This window comes from Ctenopharyngodon idella, chromosome 17 (assembly GCF_019924925.1).
Source record: "Ctenopharyngodon idella isolate HZGC_01 chromosome 17, HZGC01, whole genome shotgun sequence".
Taxonomy (NCBI): domain Eukaryota; kingdom Metazoa; phylum Chordata; class Actinopteri; order Cypriniformes; family Xenocyprididae; genus Ctenopharyngodon; species Ctenopharyngodon idella.
Genome location: NC_067236.1, coordinates 5,553,609 through 5,572,250, shown reverse-complemented (window position 1 = coordinate 5,572,250; position 18,642 = coordinate 5,553,609). Strand labels below are relative to the sequence as shown.

The 18,642-nt window shown below is 36.8% G+C and overlaps 1 protein-coding gene across 7 annotated transcripts in view; it reads left to right on the top strand.

Annotated features, from left to right (window-relative positions):
- ehbp1 (EH domain binding protein 1) overlaps nt 1-18,642 on the top strand; it is a 150,212-nt gene that overhangs the window by 34,082 nt on the left and 97,488 nt on the right. For all 7 annotated transcript variants that reach the window (XM_051867816.1, XM_051867818.1, XM_051867822.1 and 4 more), the window contains 2 exons: nt 11,131-11,312; nt 16,349-16,488. In XM_051867816.1, the coding sequence (XP_051723776.1) occupies nt 11,131-11,312; nt 16,349-16,488 (322 nt within the window). The remainder of the gene's footprint in view (nt 1-11,130; nt 11,313-16,348; nt 16,489-18,642) is intronic.

Below are 18,642 nucleotides of genomic sequence, written 5' to 3'. Positions count from 1 at the left end.
CACAGTAAAACGGCAATATTGTGAATTGTTGTTATTATTATTATTATTATTATTATTACAATAAAAAAAAATTGTTTTCTATTTTAATATATTTTAAAATGTAATTTATTTCTGTGATGGCAAGCATCCATTACTCCAGTCTTCAGTGTCACATGATCCTTCAGAAATCAGTCTAATGCTGATTTGTGTTGGTAAAGAAACATTTTCTGCTTGTGCTGTTTAATATTTTTGTGAAACTTTTTTTTTTTTCTGGATTCTTTGAACAAAATTTAAATGAAAAGCATTTGTTTGAAATAGAAATCTTTTGTAACATCTTTAATGTCACTGTTGATCAATTTAATCTGTCCTTGCTGAATAAAAGTAGTACTCCAAACTTTTGAATGATTGTGTATATGATACTGCAAGTGACATATTGTTTGCTATTAAAGGGTTAGTTCACCCAAAAATGAAAATAATGTCATTAATTACTCACCCTCATGTCGTTCTACACTCGTAAGGCCTTCATTCATCTTCGTAACACAAATTAAGATTTTTGATTAAATCTGATGGCTCAGTGTGGCCTGCATTCAAAGCAATGACATTTCCTCTCTCAAGATCATAAAGGTACTAAAAACATACTTAAAACAGTTCATGCGAGTTCAGTAGTTCTATCTTAATATTATAAAGCGCCGAGAATACTTTTTGTGCGCTAAAATAACGACTTTTCAACAATATAGTGATGGGCCGATTTCAAAACACTGCTTTGGAGCTTTACGAATCGAATCAGTGACTCGGATCTCCTATCAAACGGCTAAACTGCTGAAATCACGTGACTTTGGCGCTCTGAGTCACTGATTTGATTCGTAAAGCTCCGAAGCAGTGTTTTGAAATCGGCCCATCACTATATTGTTGAAAAGTCATTTAGTTTTTTTGGCGCACAAAAATATTCTCGTTGCTTTATAATATTAGGGTAGAACTACTGAACTCGCATGAACTGTTTTAAATATGTTTTTAGTACCTTTATGGATCTTGAGAGAGGAAATGTCATTGGTGAGAATGCAGGCCTCACTGAGCCATCAGATTTAATCAAAAATATCTTAATTTGTGTTCCGAAGATGAATGAAGGTCTTACGGGTGTGGAACGACATGAGGGTGAGTAATAAATGACATTATTTTCATTTTTGGGTGAACTAACCCTTTAATATGCAAGGTAAAAAAAAAAAAATTAAAAAAAAAAACGCAATACAGTTTTATGACCAGTAAAAATATGTATGACTGGTAAATGTTTTAAATTGACTTGCTGTCGGGAGGTGTGAAAGTTCAGTTTGGAGTCTGTGTATTAGACAGACAGATTAACAAGATTCTTAACAGGGTTGGAGATCAGATGTAAGGCAAGGTCACAGTCGACTTTAAGCCCACCTCACACACGTACACAAGCAAAGATATCCAAAACAGAAACACTCTTTGTTTTCCCCCTCTACTGTGAGATGGAAGCAGGAATAAACATGCACACGTGTGTGTTAATCTGTTTCTCAGTTCTGAGGTCACACTGCTGCACACAGACTCTCAGGACTCTGTGTATGTGTGTTGTCTGCTGCGTTTCTGTACTGCTTTGTTATTATTTGGGCTTAGAGCTGTAACTTCAGAAGAGCACACACACACTTATGTAATGTTTGTCTTTTTATGTGTCACTGGTCCTTCATTCTTTTTTGTCCGCTGTTTTTCTTTCTTTTTTAAGACTGTTGTCCATCCTTCCTCACCTGCCTGCCTTCGCATTTCTTTTTATCTCTCTCCATTTTGTGCCTGTCCCTCCCTCTCTATCTCTTTCCCCGCATCTATGCCGTATTTATTTTCTGTTTCTTCTTAAGATGGTGCCTGCTGATGAAGACAGATCTTTGTGGCTCTGAAAAATATTCCTCAAAGCCAAATATTTATCCACAAGCTTGACCCAGGTGTTCCCTCTCTCTCTTCCTCCAGATTGCTGTCTTTGATCGCACTTACAGATATCATCACCAACTTTACATATTACCTGTATAGTTATAGTCAGATATCAGTGAAATTATTTAATTATTATTGTAATTATTATTAGATTCAGTGATCAGAACACCGCAAACACTTGATATTAAGGTGGTCTAAATCTCTTTCTCTTAGAAACATCTATATGTTCTCAAATATAATCTGCTCCTGTAGGGGTAAAGCACTGGAGTGTTTTGAACATCTGCGTTTGACTCCTAGCTCTTAAATGTTTGGTTGATGCAGTTGAAAAGAGTTTGATTTAAAGCATTTTGCCGTTGATGAGGTGCACACACACAACACACACATAGTTCTTAATCCCTCTGTTTTTTTTGGTGTCTTTAGCTAGCATTACTTCATCTGTCTGTTTTTGTTTTGTTTTGCTTTGCTAGTTTTGAAAAAACGGATGACAAGCATGATAAAGCGAATTAGAGCTGTGGAACAATCGTTCACCATCATTCGCCTTCAGAAGCACTTACAGGAAATACAAATGTACAGCACTCATTCAGTAGCTTGAATGGATATCTGAAAAATGGAAAAACAGGGTTAGTAAAAGAAAAACAGAAGGAGAGAGAACCTGAATATAGTCCTGGGTATACCCTTCAGGTCAATTCACTATACGTTTTTTTTTTTTTTAAGTGTATGCTAGTGTATGCGCACAATCGAACGCACAGCCTTGGAAAGTATACTTCATTTGACTTGTACGCATACACAAGCGTTCGACGCATGCGCAGTTTTGAGCATTCTCTCGCTACGAGTTACAACCCATGTAAACATCTTTGTATTCTTTCATGCTTTCATACAAATGAGGGTACTAAACTCTTCGGACAATCTGTCGTCTATGTAGGCCTTGCATGCGTTTTGGGCCCCGTCCCAAATGGCACACTTCTATGCACTTTCGGTCTTGTGGACTTACAATGGCTGCCGCGTGCGCGTGTCCGTTAAGTCCACGAGACCATAGGATGTCCCATTTGTCAATTTTAGGCTTCAGAAGGGTGCTTGTGAGTGCCCCCTTTGCGTCCGATATGCGCCCTCGATGCACACTTTTGCTGAGCCCGCACTGGTGACAGACTTCTTCCCGACAGTCAAAGCGACGTTACGTCACGGAGTGCGGACTCGTAGGAAGGCCGTGAGTGTTTAGGGTGCCATTTGGGACAGGGCCTTGGTCTGTTCTGTTTATGTAGTTTTTCTTCAACTACCTTGTGAATCGACAGCCCTAGGGCATGGTTGCCAACTTGTGGACAAACTGCAAAAAATTTAAATACGCATGTGCGACCTGCGTGTACAAAACTACGCACGGTCACAAAAATCCAGCGGTGCGCTTACTCTTCTGATGACGAAATTCGTGTATGCTGACCCTCGCTTACGTGTAAAAAGTGAAGTATACTTTGGGTTTATGGGTGTTTATGTTTGTAATGTGCTGAAATAAAATTCTGAAATAGCATAAAATAATTAAAATATGAGCAAGCGTCTCATTAGCGTCTCTTTTTGTCTATATATTGATTTTAGGATTTGTTTATATGGTAATATATACACTACTGTTCAAAAGTTTTGGTAGATTTTTTTTTTTTTTTTTTAAAGAAGTTAATACTTTTACATTTAGGTTGAACATAAATGTAATGTAAAATGTAAAGACTTTTACATTGTTTTTAAAAAGATTTCTATTTCATATAGCCTAAATGCTGTTCTTTTAAACTTTTTAAAAATCAACAGAACTGCTTTCAACATTGATAATAATAAATGTTTAAGCATCAAATCAGCATATTACATGATTTCTGAAGGATCATGTGACACTGAAGACTGGAATAATGATGCTGAAAATTCAGCTTTGCCATCACAGGAATAAATTACATTTAAAAATACATTATAATAAAAACAGTTACTGTTTAGTTACTGAAATAATATTTCACAATATTACTGTTTTACACTATTTTTGATCAAATAAATGCAATTTTGGTGAGCACATGAGACATTGACCCCAAACTTTTAAACAGTAGTGATGTCTGTTTAATTAACTGTCTGTTTGAGCACAATTGGATTCAGACAGGTAAAGACACTGCAAAGTATCTTCTGTTGCTTAAAGTCTTTTTAAACCATAGACTGCGTGTGTTGGATTAAACCTATTATGTCAGTCTTAAACGGCTTAAAACTCAAGAGCCAACACAGATACAACCCTCAAAGCCTGCGGGACGGCACTGCCATAGAACCTGCTTTATGACAGCATGACAGAAGCTCTTACAGCATCCTCTGATCTAGAGATGCCGTCAGACCTTGAGTGCTCCCAGACTGATCATTAAGGACCTCTGAATATAGTATGTTGAACAAGAAAAAATCCCTTCAAGTCAATTCACTCTGCCATATTGTGATTATTCCCATTCATTTCCCATTCAATGAGACGCCCATCTCTTAACCTGACAGTGATGCATCTAATAAGTCTAGCGAACTCACGGTTAACCCGCCGTAACACTTAACTGTCACTGACTTTAGTGTTGTTGTGTCAATTTTGTGGCAGTTGGCTATCTGGCCTTATCTGATCTAAAATAGTTTTAGCCAGTGGCTAGTTTATGGACTAAATCCTACAAGTTCTGCACATGAATTGCTGATTATGACATGCACTCAGCATTTTTTCCACCCATTACTGATAACTGTGTCCTTTATAGCTGTGATGGACCCGCTGAGCATTAATTTAGGTTAGTGCTGTCGATATAATTACAGCTGTGTGTGGTCATTTGAGGTGGAAACTGATGAGCTGGCACCTTTTAAAATGTGGGATGTTGGGTGTTAATCCAATAAATCTGTCTCTCTGGTGGGTGGGTGTTGTTACCTGTCTTTCTGGTACATTGTGCGTGTGCTGGAATGCTGCAGTGTTGGAGGGGTTTACGGAGCAGTGTTTTCTTTGGCCCACATTTGATAACTGAGAGGATGGAAGAGGAATGGATAGAGCCAGAAGTGGAGGTGGAGGGAAAATTAGTATCTTTAGTTTTTGGTACACACCATGTGACACTACAATGTGGCCCTAGTTCATTTTATTTTATTATTTTATTAATTTTTAATTCCTTTTTATTTTACTTCTCCTTTATTTTAATTGCCTATTTACTCAATTTGCTCTATTTTTACTTTGTAAATAAAGTAATAAAGCAGGTGAAGTTACCTTTTTTTTTAATAACTTGAATCCCGCAACCATCTGAAATTTTTGAGAGAGCTGGTTTAACATGTTTTTGTGAATGGCAGCTTACTTCATACACTCTTTTTGAAACTCTTAAAGGGTTAGTTCACCCCAAAATGAAACTTATGTCATTAATTACTCACCCTCATGTCGTTCCAAATCCGTAAGACCCCCTTTCATCTTCGGAGCACACATTAAGATATTTTTGATGAAATTTGAGAGGTTTTTTTTTGTGTCCCTCATAAAAAGCAACGTAATTACCATCATTCAAGTTCCAGAAAAGTAGTAAAGACATCGTTAGAATAGTCTGATGTAGAACCTGGAAGTGCTCAATGTTAAAAATGTAGGAGAATGATCGGAGAGAAGAAATAAAGTTGAATAAAGTAGTTATTTTTGTTTTGTTTTTGCACTACTAAAAGGATTTTCGTCGCTTAATAACATTAAGGTTGAACCACTGTAGTCACATGGTCTATTTTAACGATGCCTTTACTACCTTTCTGGACCTTAAATGATGGTAATTACGTTGCTTTCTATGGGGTATTAAAAAAAACCTCTTGGATTTCATCAAAAATATCTTAATTTGTGTTCCGAAGATGAACAAAGGTCTTACGGGTTTGGAACAACATGAGGGTGAGTACTTAATGACAGAAATTTCATTTTTGGTTAAACTTACCCTTAAAGATGATTTTATTGATCTTTCACAGGCCTGGTGTATGTGATGTCTGTGTTAAGAGTCATTTTGGCAGCGGATGCTTGTCCTTCAACAGAGAGCCTGAAAGAGACTGTAGGTCACGGGGTTTGGTGGGTTGTGGAGAGAGATTTATTTTCTGTTGTCTATTGTTATTGTTTTGTGTGTTCATAGGCACCAGGCAGTGTCCCAGCGTGGGTACGCTGCAGAAACAACATCTCCAGTATTTGAACACAGCTTTTTGTCATTTCTCTCTCTCTCTCTCTGTCTCTCTCTGAAGGTATTAAGCTGGCATCTTCTCTTCCTCTCTTTTATAATAGGCTGTTATTGTTTTGGGCTCTTTTATTATTTTGGTGGCTGGTATTATTTTTGATTTCCATAAGTCTTGGTCTGTTGGCTTTGCTCGTCTTTTATGTTCAGCTGGAACAATGGCAATCCCCCAGCCACCGGCCCTACCCTCAATAGCACAATTCCCACAAATAATGACACTACCCCTAATCTGTGTGTGTGTGTGAGCGCCACTCAATGACAGTTTGGGGAAATCACATTTGAATCACAACAGATGAGTGATGACAGACAGAAATAGGCCCTGGGTGATGCCAACTGAAAATGTGTCATCCATCCTCTCTCTCTTTTTCGCTCTTTGTCTGTTCTTTTATATATTTAGATTCAGCTCTGCATTCATGCAGAAACACGCAACTGGCACTTATTGACGGAAAAGCCTATTGTGGCCCATTTCTTTGACAAACACCCTCAATGTTGATACTTCTGTTTTTATAGAGCTACATTTCTTTTATAGAGCTACATTTCTGAGCTACATTTCTGATCCCCTCTGGGATCATCTCGGGTTGAGAGCCAAGAACCGGTTCAATGAGCCAGTTCTTTAGAATGAATCAGTCAAAAAGTCAAAGTACTAATATAATCATTAATTGAATCGGAATCAGAAAGAATTGTCCAATTTTTTTTTTTTTTTTTTTACCTTGCATCACTCTCTCTTCCTCTACTTAAGTATATTGTGTGTGTGTTGGAAAGGAAACCCCACAGCCCTGACCCCCACCCCCCATACTGGCACCAGCTGTGGATCAATACTGGGACAGCTGGGACTGCCACCCGCCTAAACACACCACACACATACACACCCTAAAGTGGATGAAGCTCCCGGTCGCACCCCTTTCTTCCTCACGCTTCCTGGAAATGTCAGTCAAAGGAAGTTTGAGGTTCACTTTAGGTGTGATAGCCTGCAGGGGTCTGGTGGTGTTCTCCTCTAACAGAAACACACACACGTAGATGGGAAATACTGAATAATATTTTCAGCAATTGAAGTATCATGTCTGCCATCCATATGGCGTTGGATTATCGTTGTGTTAACAAAACAAACATTTAAGCACAGGTCAAAGGCAAACATGTCCATGATACATCCAAAGCCTGTGGACAACCCAAACATGTCACAGCACCATGGACGTCATCCAGAGTAATGTTTCTGATTGCTTATTACTGCAGAATATCTTGTTTTACAGTTATTGGCATTGTGTTTTCACAAAACGTCAAACATGTCAACTGTAGTTGGGCACATTTCTGGGCAAAAAATCTTAAAATAATCCTGGTAACAAAATAACATTTCCATTGTTGTAAACCATTGCATGCTGTTGCTGTTTATAATTGCTCTAGGCTTGCTATTTTGCCATATATATATATATATATATATATATATATATTATATATAGCTGCCAAGGCAACATTTCTAATTTTTAAGTTTAAATTTTGTCTAATATATTTATATTTTATTTTATTTCAGTTTTATTTCAGTTAACTGAAAACAGTCTGTTTGTATATTTTCTTTAACTTCCTATTAATATAACCAGCACAAAGTTATTAATGTAATCAGCACTACACTTTCTGACACTTTGGTAAGAACGTCTCTGTTTTGGGATCGAATAGTGTCAGTGGTTAGAAGATATTATGCAGGATATAAACAAAACTTTACACAAATTGGCTAAAATTTACATATTTTAACATTTTATAATATGTGACCCTGGACCATAAAACCAGTCATAAGTCTCACAGGTATATTTGTAGCAATAGCCAACAATACATTATATGGGTCAAAATTATTGATTTTTCTTTTATGCCAAAAATCATTAGGATATTAAGTAAAGATCATGTTCCATGAAGATATTTTGTACATTTCCTACCGTAAATATATCAAAAAATTATTTTTTGTGAGTGGATATGCATTACTAAGGACTTCATTTGGACAACTTTAAAGGCGATTTTCCTCAATATTTTGATTTTTTTTTTTTTTTTTTTTTTTTTGCACCCTCTGTTTGACTCTGAGTAGAAGAGTGTGTCTATGTGTGTGTTTGTGTGAGTTAATGAAGGATGATATGCCCTTAAGAGATCAGCAGGGGGCAGCAGTCAGACACCCTGGCACCTTCATCTCCCCTCTCCGCCAGGTATTTAGCAATTTTGTGGGTACAATAGCTGCGTATTGATAGTCATATCCCTGTGATAAATTAAAAGTGTCTTATTGTCTCTTTTCATTTTACACATTGTCATAACCCTGGACGGTAATCTGGGGTTCTGATTGACACCGGCAGCCAGGGAAAAGAACACTCTCATTGTTTGCGCTCGTCAAATCTGTTAAACCTAATTCTTCCCCGCGTATTTGCATATTCTTAAGTATTTTTTCGGGGAAGGACTAAATCCTTCTTAAGTGTTTGATGCATTTTGAAATTCATTCATAAAGGACCTACATGCACTATTAGCTCGGTATAATGCCAGTGCATAATCTCAGCGATAAGACACGCTTTGGAGAGCTGGATTCTTCAGGGATGACATGCTGTATTTCCGACCGATTCAACAGGGGCTCAAATGTCAACACAAATGTCAAGTGGCTTCGTCGGCGAGCGGTTTTGAATCTTAGACGCAGGTTTTTTTTCTCCCTTTTATCGTTTTCATTTACTGAAGGAGTCACAGAGGACCATCTCCCGTCCCAGCTGGAGTGGGGGATTGTGGGTAATTTGTCTGGGTGCGAGATTGGCAGGCGGCACTGTTGTTTTGATCGGGTCAGCGCTCGAGCGCTTTACGTCTCTGTCTGTGTTTCAGCCGCCGGAACGTGGGGTGTTCTTCTTCGGCACCTCCGATGGCGTCATTCGGTCAGATTAATCACCTTCAGCAAACTGGAAGAAGGAAAAAGGGTTAGTGTGTGCTGCCCTTGTGAGTCAACTGATTTTTATGTGTGTGTGTGGAGCTGTATCGAGGCATATCTGAGACGAAAATAGTCACTCTTCAGCTCTCTGCGTCTCTGCTCTGATAAGGGCTCCTCTTTACCTACGGGACCACTGATACATGCAAACAAGCGCACATGCGCCTGCGAGTGAGATTTCTATCTGGAGATCTATACGTAGTCGCTCCACATATGCACTCAGTCAGGCTATTTAAAAGGCCTGCCGTGAGTGTGTTATACACAGGGCCTTCATTTCTCTCTCTGCTCATTTTGTTTTGGATTACTCTGCGCAACAGGCCTGATGAGATAAAAGTGAAGAGAGCATAAAAGACTGAAAAATAGGCCTACAGTATATGGATCTCACCCATGGAGAAAGCTGAAAAGGAAAAATACTTGCTGAACAGAGGGCCAAATAATGGTTTAAAGCAAGAGAGGAAACTTGCAGAGGGCCTAAAACAGAAGTGAGACAGAGAGAAAGAAATAGAGACAGATAAGAAAGGCGAATTGATTTAGTAACCAGTTCATGACTCTGATTCAATTAGTTTGCATTGTCACTCAAATATGTTTGTGAAAGAGCACACTGTATACATTAAAAAAAACAAAAAAAAAAAACAAATATATATATATATATATATATATATATATATATATATATATATATATATATATATATTAACTTTAAAAAATTAAAATTAAAATGATGTATTAAAAATATTTATATATGATGATTATTATTATAATTATATAAACTAATTAAATTCAAATGAATAATTAATGTTGTTTGGTTAAAATCTTCCTCTGATTTAAAAAAAAAAGAAAGAAAAGAAAGCCATATTAGAGAAAATATATATCAGTTTAGATGGATATTAAATATCAACAATATTTTTCTATTGCTTAGCCATAAACTATGGCCTGTGTTGGTGTTGAAACATGTTTCACGGATTGAGAGTGATACTTTCATCCAGGAGCAAATTGCTGATACTTAGTCAGGAAGCTGTGAAAATACCCTGAGAGCAAAGACTAAATGTGAAGATATATTTTTTTGTGGCTTTGTTTAATAAGAAGAGGCAGGTCAGGGAACGTCTCCAACTGTGTTTCCGGCCTATCTGGCAAATGGAAAGTGTGCAGGTGGGCTAGTGTTTTGTTTTATTCTATTTTTATTAGATGTTGTCGCCCTGAAGTCATTTTGGCACATGGCTGGTGTTGAACCCTTTTCTTCTCCTCATTATTTTTTAAAACACGATCTGAAACTGTGACCTGAGATATCAGAATTGATGTTTACCAGACTTCATTAATCATACAAGGCAAAAAATAAAGCAAACAAATAAGAGAGCAGAATCAAAGCCATTTCGAGTTTCCTTTCTAGTCTCCTTAGAATATCCCCACCCTCTGACCTACAGGGGGCGCCATTGACCATCATGACAGGGCCAGTTCACTCTACTGGTGTCAGAGGTGATGAACTAATACTTAGTTTGGTTATTTAAATTATTTAGGCAAATGAATGCCTTTTAGTTCTGATATGACCTTTTCTTGGTGCGAAAAATCGTTTTAAGTTTGACATATGCCTGTAAATGGCTGCAAAATGAAACTTTATCTCAGTGTTGAGAATTCTGTGTCATTCTGTTTGCTGGAATCTTTAGCATTCTGTTTAGTTCATACTTCATTGAGACGGTCTGCATAAACTTGTATGCGCATGTTCCAGGAGTGCTGGTTTCCCCTCTTTAGGTGTGTTTGTGTTTGTGTGTGGGCTTTGTACGTGTTAAAACAGGCGATGATTTTACCCATTAATGTGAAGATTAGCAACTTTCATTCATTCTTTTTGATTGTTTATTTTTTCTATTTGTAAAGCATCATAGGGCTATTTTATCTGCATTCCATGGCATTTGAAATTTATGGATGTTATTATATGGCTGCTATTATATGGATGTCATTGTCAGTCAATCATATTGTTTCAGTTTTTTTTTCAACGTAGTATTGGTAGCAATTAAATTATGCAAGTTTAATTTTTTATTTACAGCATTTGAACTTACATTCTCTCTTTTTTGCGTGTTGTTTTAGGAGTCTCCGTCGGGTCGTCGGAAAGCGCTGGCCACCAGCTGCATTAACATGAAGCAGTATGCCAGTGCCATGCCCACACAGACAGACGTCAAGCTCAAATTCAAGCCGCTGTCCAAGAAAGTGGTTTCAGCAACGCTGCAGTTCTCTCTGTCCTGCATCTTCCTGCGAGAGGGCAAAGCCACGTAAGAGCAGCTCACTACACCACCCACACCTCCAAAACTCCCTGAAGGAATGCTGCCACTTCAAATTACACTCTCATTCCTTTTCTCTTCACTGTCTATGATTCTGACTTTTCCTTTTGCCTCAGTGACATAGGAAGTGACAATACCTCACATTCCCAACGTTCCTTTTCTTGGATCTCTCCCCCTCTCATCCCCCTCTCCAGCCCTTCCTCTCTCTCTTTCCCTCTATGATTTCAACCTGTCTTTATATGCACCCCTGTGAGGTTGTTCTCTCTCTTGCTCTCGGGAATGTTCTGGCCAGGGTGGGACTGAGAGGCATTAAAGGCCAGAAGTTTAAAACTCGACAAACATGTGAAATAATTCACCAAGATTTCAAAGCAAAAAAAGGAAATCATGTTCTTTAAAGGGTTAGTTCACCCTAAAATGAAAATTCTGTCATTAATCACTCTCCCTCAGTGTCGTTCCAAACCCGTAAGACTTTCATTCATCTTTGGAAGACAAACGAAGATCTTTTTGATGACAGAATGCTGTCAGATTTTCTTCCATTGACTGCCTTTGTAAGTACCACTTTGACGCTTCAGAAAGTTCATAAAGAGATTGGAAAACTAATCCATATGAACTAGGGGTGAAACGGTTATCGGTAAAAAAACGAACTGTACCGTTCTGCACACTCGGTTCGGCACGCACTTGCACCGCGGTTCATCTCATATCTGATGACGCATACGCATCTATAATATGGTTTGTAGAAAATAAGTAAAACAGACAGACAGAGTTAGGCTAATGTATGTTTCTGTTGATGGATACGCATTCTGGCTTCCCCTAAACTTTGTTCAACGCGAGTGCCGTATGCTCTATATGACCAGTCATTTCGCCGTCATCACCCAGGAGTTGATAGCGCGTGAGCACAGGTGAGACCTGAACACGTTGCTATCTGCGTTTAAACAAATTTAAGCCTTGCCAATTTAAACATTCGAGTGCAAGGCGTGAAAGAGAACTTATGCGCACGCTGTGAGAAGAATTATGCACTCATCCGAAGCGCACACGCGGAAGCGCGTGTACAGCGTGCAAATATTGAGGTCTCTTTCAAGTCTTGTGCTTGAACGGACAAATTCACTCAAAATTATGTCAACATGCCCGTCTTGGCGAGTATCCTAGCAAGCATAGTCGGTTATGTCTTAAGTGAACTTATACACTCGAGAAAGAACGCATGTGTTCAGTATTAGTGTACTGATCCGTGTATTATGTCTTAATGTGACAGCAGCCTTTGCATTCCTGCTGTCTAAATGTGTTTTTAATGTTAATCAAACAACAAAAGACAAGGAAATCATTCATTGCTCATGACTGAATAGTAACTTAATAATTAATAATGATTGATCTTTACTTAATTTATACAGTGAAGATTACATGCAATGTTGTTTTACATTTTATTAGGTACTTTATTCAATTTCTGTACCTGAAAACTAGATACATGAAAAACCCTAAAGCTTTATTTATTTGTATCTTTGCTTTACTGTATTTATTTGTGCTGTTTGATTATTTGTTCATATTTTCTTTATTTTTATTTGACAATAGTAATTTTTTACCTGAACACAGCACATACCGAACCGTACCGAAACCATGAGCCTAAAACCATGATACAAACCAAACCGTGAGTAATCTGAACCGTTGCACCCCTAATATGAACTGAGTAGTTTAGTTCACAAAATTTGGTATGCTAGTTAGTATGCAAAGAGCAATATGTCAAATGAGTTATATGTCTGAATACAGAAAGTGTGCATTTGATGGACTAAAGGTGCAGTCACATTTACCATTGTTCAGCAAATTTTAATAGAAATACACACGATCAGGAATTTCACCTGAGGGCAGACAATTTGCTAATGCAGATTTCGCAGTGGATTAACCACATTGACCAACAGAAAGCTTCTTGGTTTAAAAGTGACTTCTGTGTAAGCTGTGCTTCATATATTGCTACATATTGACAACAGACAGTGAGCCATTTTTTGCCTGCAAAGTTTTGAAATATTTCATTATTGTGAAATATTTCATTATTATTGTGCATTTTAAAGGGTTAGTTCACAGAAAAATGAAAATTCTGTCATTTAATAAGAACTTCGTTCATCTTCAGAACACAAATTAAGATATTTTTAATTAAATCTGAGAGCTTTCTGTAACTCCATAGAGAGATCCAACTAAACTACCACTTTTAAGGTCCAGAAAGGTAGGAAAGACATCATTAAAGTACTCCATGTGACTGGTTTAACCTCAATTTTATGAAGCGATGCGAGCTAAAGTGGAAAATTAATTTACCACTTTATTTACGAAAATATTGAATGGCAACGCGTGTTCACAAGAGCATCACGACACATACATTTTGTGTTCATGCAAGAGCTAACATTGCGTGAAGATGCTTTGGATAATACTCATTTGTAAATTAAGTGGTAAATTGTTTCTTTGAGCAAACAAAGCACTTGTGTTGCTTCATAAAACGGAGGTTAAACCACTGGTGTCACATGGAGTACTTTAATTATGTCTTTCCTATCCTTCTGGACTTTGAAAGTGGTAGTTGCATTGGATCTCTATGGAGGGACAGAAAACTCTCAGATTTCATTAAAAATATCTTTGTGTTCTGAAGATGAACGAAGGTCTTACGGATGTGGAACGACACGAGGGTGAGTAATTAATGACAGAATTTTCATTTTTGGGTTAATTAGCCTTTTAACTCTCTTCCTGCCATTGACAGAATTTTCCAGCAATCCATGTTTTCATCGTTATATGGTAGGAGGCAATATTACACATCTTTTGAAAGCACGTAGAATCTCCAGATCAAAACACAGGTGAAGAAGAAGCAGAAACAAGCTATAAAAGCATTGCTTATGCACATGTAAAATAATGCAATCATGATACATTAAACAGCATATAAATCAAAACTGCCTTACATTACTGAATGAAATGTCGACCCAGGAAGAGGTATAGGACTGTGCAAGCTTTGGGGATTGATGGAAGCAATCTGCTCCATATATTTGATGGCAAAAAAAAAAACACTTGTGGGGAAAGAGTTATTATTGTACACAATTTTTTTTTAATTACTTGACTGCAGTCTAGGCTATATGTAACTCATGCTGGCAAAATGAGTCGGAATGCGCACCACGGGCTAATTACGAACTACAGCCAAAACAATTCAAAAATGTCAATTTTGGTCGAATTTGAGGTTTTCACAAAAATGACTCCATTAAGCCTTCATCTAGCGATCCAGATGCTTCAAATAGCAATTAAACATCTAAAAGTATCTTCCTTTGAATGTCTTCTGAGAAGAGTATCTTTCTTTTGTCCATGAAAAATGCCACTTTTCTCTGCTCGCTTTACCACTCGTGTCCTAGTTTTGTATTGTTTTAAAGTGCAGCATTCCAACTTTGCGAATATTCATAGCGAATTTTTGATGGAATGAGTCTGAACCAATAAAATGTGATTTTCAAACTCATGCTGATGTAAACAAATCGATCTTACTCACTCGCGCTGACTGACAGATCCGAAGCGCGTGATCCCGATATACACATATAAACAGAATTAGTACTTCAAAATATTGAAGTAAAATATTGAGAAAAAAAAAAGTTGAATAAATATATATATATATATATATATATATATATATATATATATATATATAATATAATATAATATAATATTTTCCTATAGATACTTGGTTTTGACAAGGTGTGTGCCAAATAATGTGTTATTAACAGGGATTTAAAGGTATGGTTGATTCCAACAAATCATACAACAATTTGAAGGTTTTTTTTAATAGAGATTGCGAAAATAGCCAATTTTTTAAATAATTTTGTGGCTCATTTTGCCAGCACAGGTCACATAAAATGATTCTGCGATTGACACTTTGAGTGATTTTCTATTAGTTTGTTTAAAATACAATTCATAGTTGTTAAGAAATACTTGTGGCAATCAAATTTATATTACTTAGAATTCATTTTTAAATTATTTCTATATCTAATCATTTACAAATTTTGTATCCTGGGTACTGTTGCTAAGAAAATTTCAGAAGATAAGAAATCAAATCCTTTTGGAGAACTTCGCCTCAGATGTGAGCTTTTGCTCTTTGACATGCGTGTCACAACAAACAGAAGTCAGATGGAATATTTCCAGCCACTGGCCTTGAGAGTGTAAATATCTTTCCTTCACTCGCAATATCCATGCTTTCCTCTTTTTTGCTTCTGATCTCTGCCTGCCTCTAAATAAAGGAGGCAAGAAGATTGTATGAGTGTATGAGATATGTGTGTGGCTTTTGTGGCGTGTGTGTGACAGAGGTTAGGTGGCGGAAGTGTAACCGTTCTTAACCCATGGGAATCATGTCAACAGCACACAAATAAACCCCATTACATAAGTTCAAATAAGCTCCATGCCTGCCAGAGAAAGACTGGACCGCATTCATAAAGAAATGTGAGACAGACAGAGAGAACGAGAAAACGGGGACATTGGAAGGGAGAGAGGGAGTTAATCCTGGAGCGTTATCTCGCCGTGCTTGTGAATGCCCTGGCTGGAATGCATGTCCGTGTTGCACTGCCTCTTATGAGCAGGACCATGAAGGGCATTCCCTTTACACAATCATCTCTCGCTCTCTCTATGTCAACCTGGCTTTCTTCTCTCCTTCCATCCATCTCCTTCAGTGTAACAAAATGTTTTTTACACAAAAGCACAGTGAATGGAAGGCCATATTCACTTTTTACTAACAGTTTTCAGTGTTTTATCCAAGTCTGGAGGTGTTATCAAAAAAAAAAAAAAAAAAGAACAATACTTAATCTGTTCTTAATTTAACTGTAGTTAAATCCGTTTCAGATTCATTTTGCGCCAAAATAAATGCAAAACAAGTCCTCAGATTCTGTCCTCAGATTCAAGTCCTCAGATTCAAGTCCTCAGATTCACCCTGTTGATGAACAGTCCTAATGAGTACAGTGTGAAGTGTCTCATTTTTGATAATTTCATTAGATTTATGTTGTGCTTTTGTCTCTTTTACTTTCTGTGTGTAGTGATGAAGATATGCAGAGTCTGGCCAGTCTGATGAGCATGAAGCAGGCTGATATCGGCAATCTGGATGATTTTGAGGAAGAGAATGAGGAAGATGAGGAGAACCGAGTGAACCAGGAGGAGAAGGCCGCCAAGATCACAGGTGAGACTTGCTTGATTTCATATGAAGACCCTTTACCGGTGGATCTGATAATTCTGTACAAACACAAGACCACGACAGAGCTTTTCTGTTTCTAGTTTGTTTTTCTTTCTGTTCTGTTCCTTTGTTTAATCTGTTCCAGTTCTGATTGTTTGCACAGTAGTACACTGCAGTACAAATGTAGAGAAATATGTTTTTCAAGAGTTTTTTTTTTGTATTCTTTTTTTATTGTTTTGTTTGTTGATCTGTTCTATTTTATTGTTTTGTGTATTATTTTTTTTGTTTCATTTTTAATAGATTTTATTCTATTCTTTTTCTTTGCTTTTATTTATTATATTCTGTTGATATTTTATTTTAATTCCTACATATTACATAAGATGCCATTGTTAATTCTATTATACGTTCTCTTAGTGTTGTCCAAAGTGTCGGTACTGAAATTTTGAAAATGTGACGATACCAGCGTTTCTGTAGTACCGGAAGTACCAAGTATCCGGGTATATTCGGTACCCACTGATAGGACTGTGGCAGTATTTACGTGAATATGACACGAGTGAAGCACAAAGCTTTGTTTATGAAGAAATAATAGGTTAGCAATTAAATGTGACATCGTAGCCATGGAAACATTTTGGTTCATGCCGAATGAGAGTATGTGAGTCCATAAATTTAAGCTTTGTCGGGTTTGTATTCTGTTTTAAGAATCGCGATCTGGTCACCTGATTATCAGAGAATTTAACAATATTCCAATAGTTATTCCATTGAATGTGGAATGTTTGTTTATTTTCCCAAATCTTCACTCGCTCAGGGGATAATAAACGTTTCTTCCTTTCGTTCGCTTTTAGGCCTATTATAGGACTCATAAAATAAAAAAAAGAATGTTTTTTTTAAAATAATATTTAACTTATTATTTAGGTTACCATTATTTACTGATATTTATTTCATAGTTTTACAGGCTGTGGTGTGTCATTTCATGACGGAATAGCTAAAATAAGCGCACGTCTATTACAAAATGGACGTTTGAGCATTTGTTTATTTATTTTTTTTATATTTCATAATTTATTTCATTGAGGTATATATATACACACACACGCTCCAAATATTTATATGTATGATTACCATCATATTTAATATGTTTTTAAAATAGGCTAGCTAGTTAAATAAAATAGTAAAATAGTTCCAACAGATTTTCCTGTGGTACCGAAATTGGTACCAAGAACCGTAAAATTTTAATGGCATTCGTACCGACTACTGGAATTTTGGTACCGTGACAACACTATGTTCTATTATGTTATATAAATATATTAATTTAAAGTTTTTTTTTTTTTTCTTCTATTTGATTTTAGTCTTATTTTTTTCTGTTGTGTACTCTGTTCTTATTCAATTCTTTTGTTTTTGTTTTAATTTCTTAATCAATTTTTACTGTTTTTTTCTTCTGTTCTTTTGTTGTTTCTGTTGTATTGTATTGTATTGTATTGTATTGTATTCATTTTTTCCCCCTAGAATTTCCCAGATGTGGTTACTGAAGACTGTATGGTTCAAGTGCATAAGCCAGATATTTATTTCTATATTGCAACTGAAGAACAATAACAGATGTGTATGGATTTTAGGTCCCTTGTAAATTTCAGTGTGTCATTCTTCACTCTTCATTTCTTCAGTCTCAGTTCAGTTCATGTACAACTGTTTCATTTGAGCTACAGTTTATTTTTATTTATTATTATTATTTTTTTTTTTTCTGTTGTGGTTTAGTTTCTGTCTGTATGTGGACACATGTGCATTTGCTTGTGCATATAGAGACTTATTGTCCTTGTTTACATTGTTCTGTTTTTGGTCAGTTTGTTTATTAGCTGTTTTTTGTAGGCTTTCATACACATTGCACTGCTTGTCCTATGAGTGTATGTTTGCGTTTGCATGTGCATATGTCTGTGTGTGGGATACAGTAATATAATCCAGCCCCCCATCACCCCCCAGATTGTGGAGTCTTAACATTAAGCCCATGTGCTTTTATCCCTGTATAAGTGTATGTATGGAGCTCCTATGGAAATGCTTGAGTTGTTTATTCATTGTATGGGTTCAGCAATCTCTTTGTTGCCATAGCGATGCCGTCTGATCGGGTTTTTAACAGTTTGTTAGAGCGAAGACACATTTCAAACTCAGTTCAGA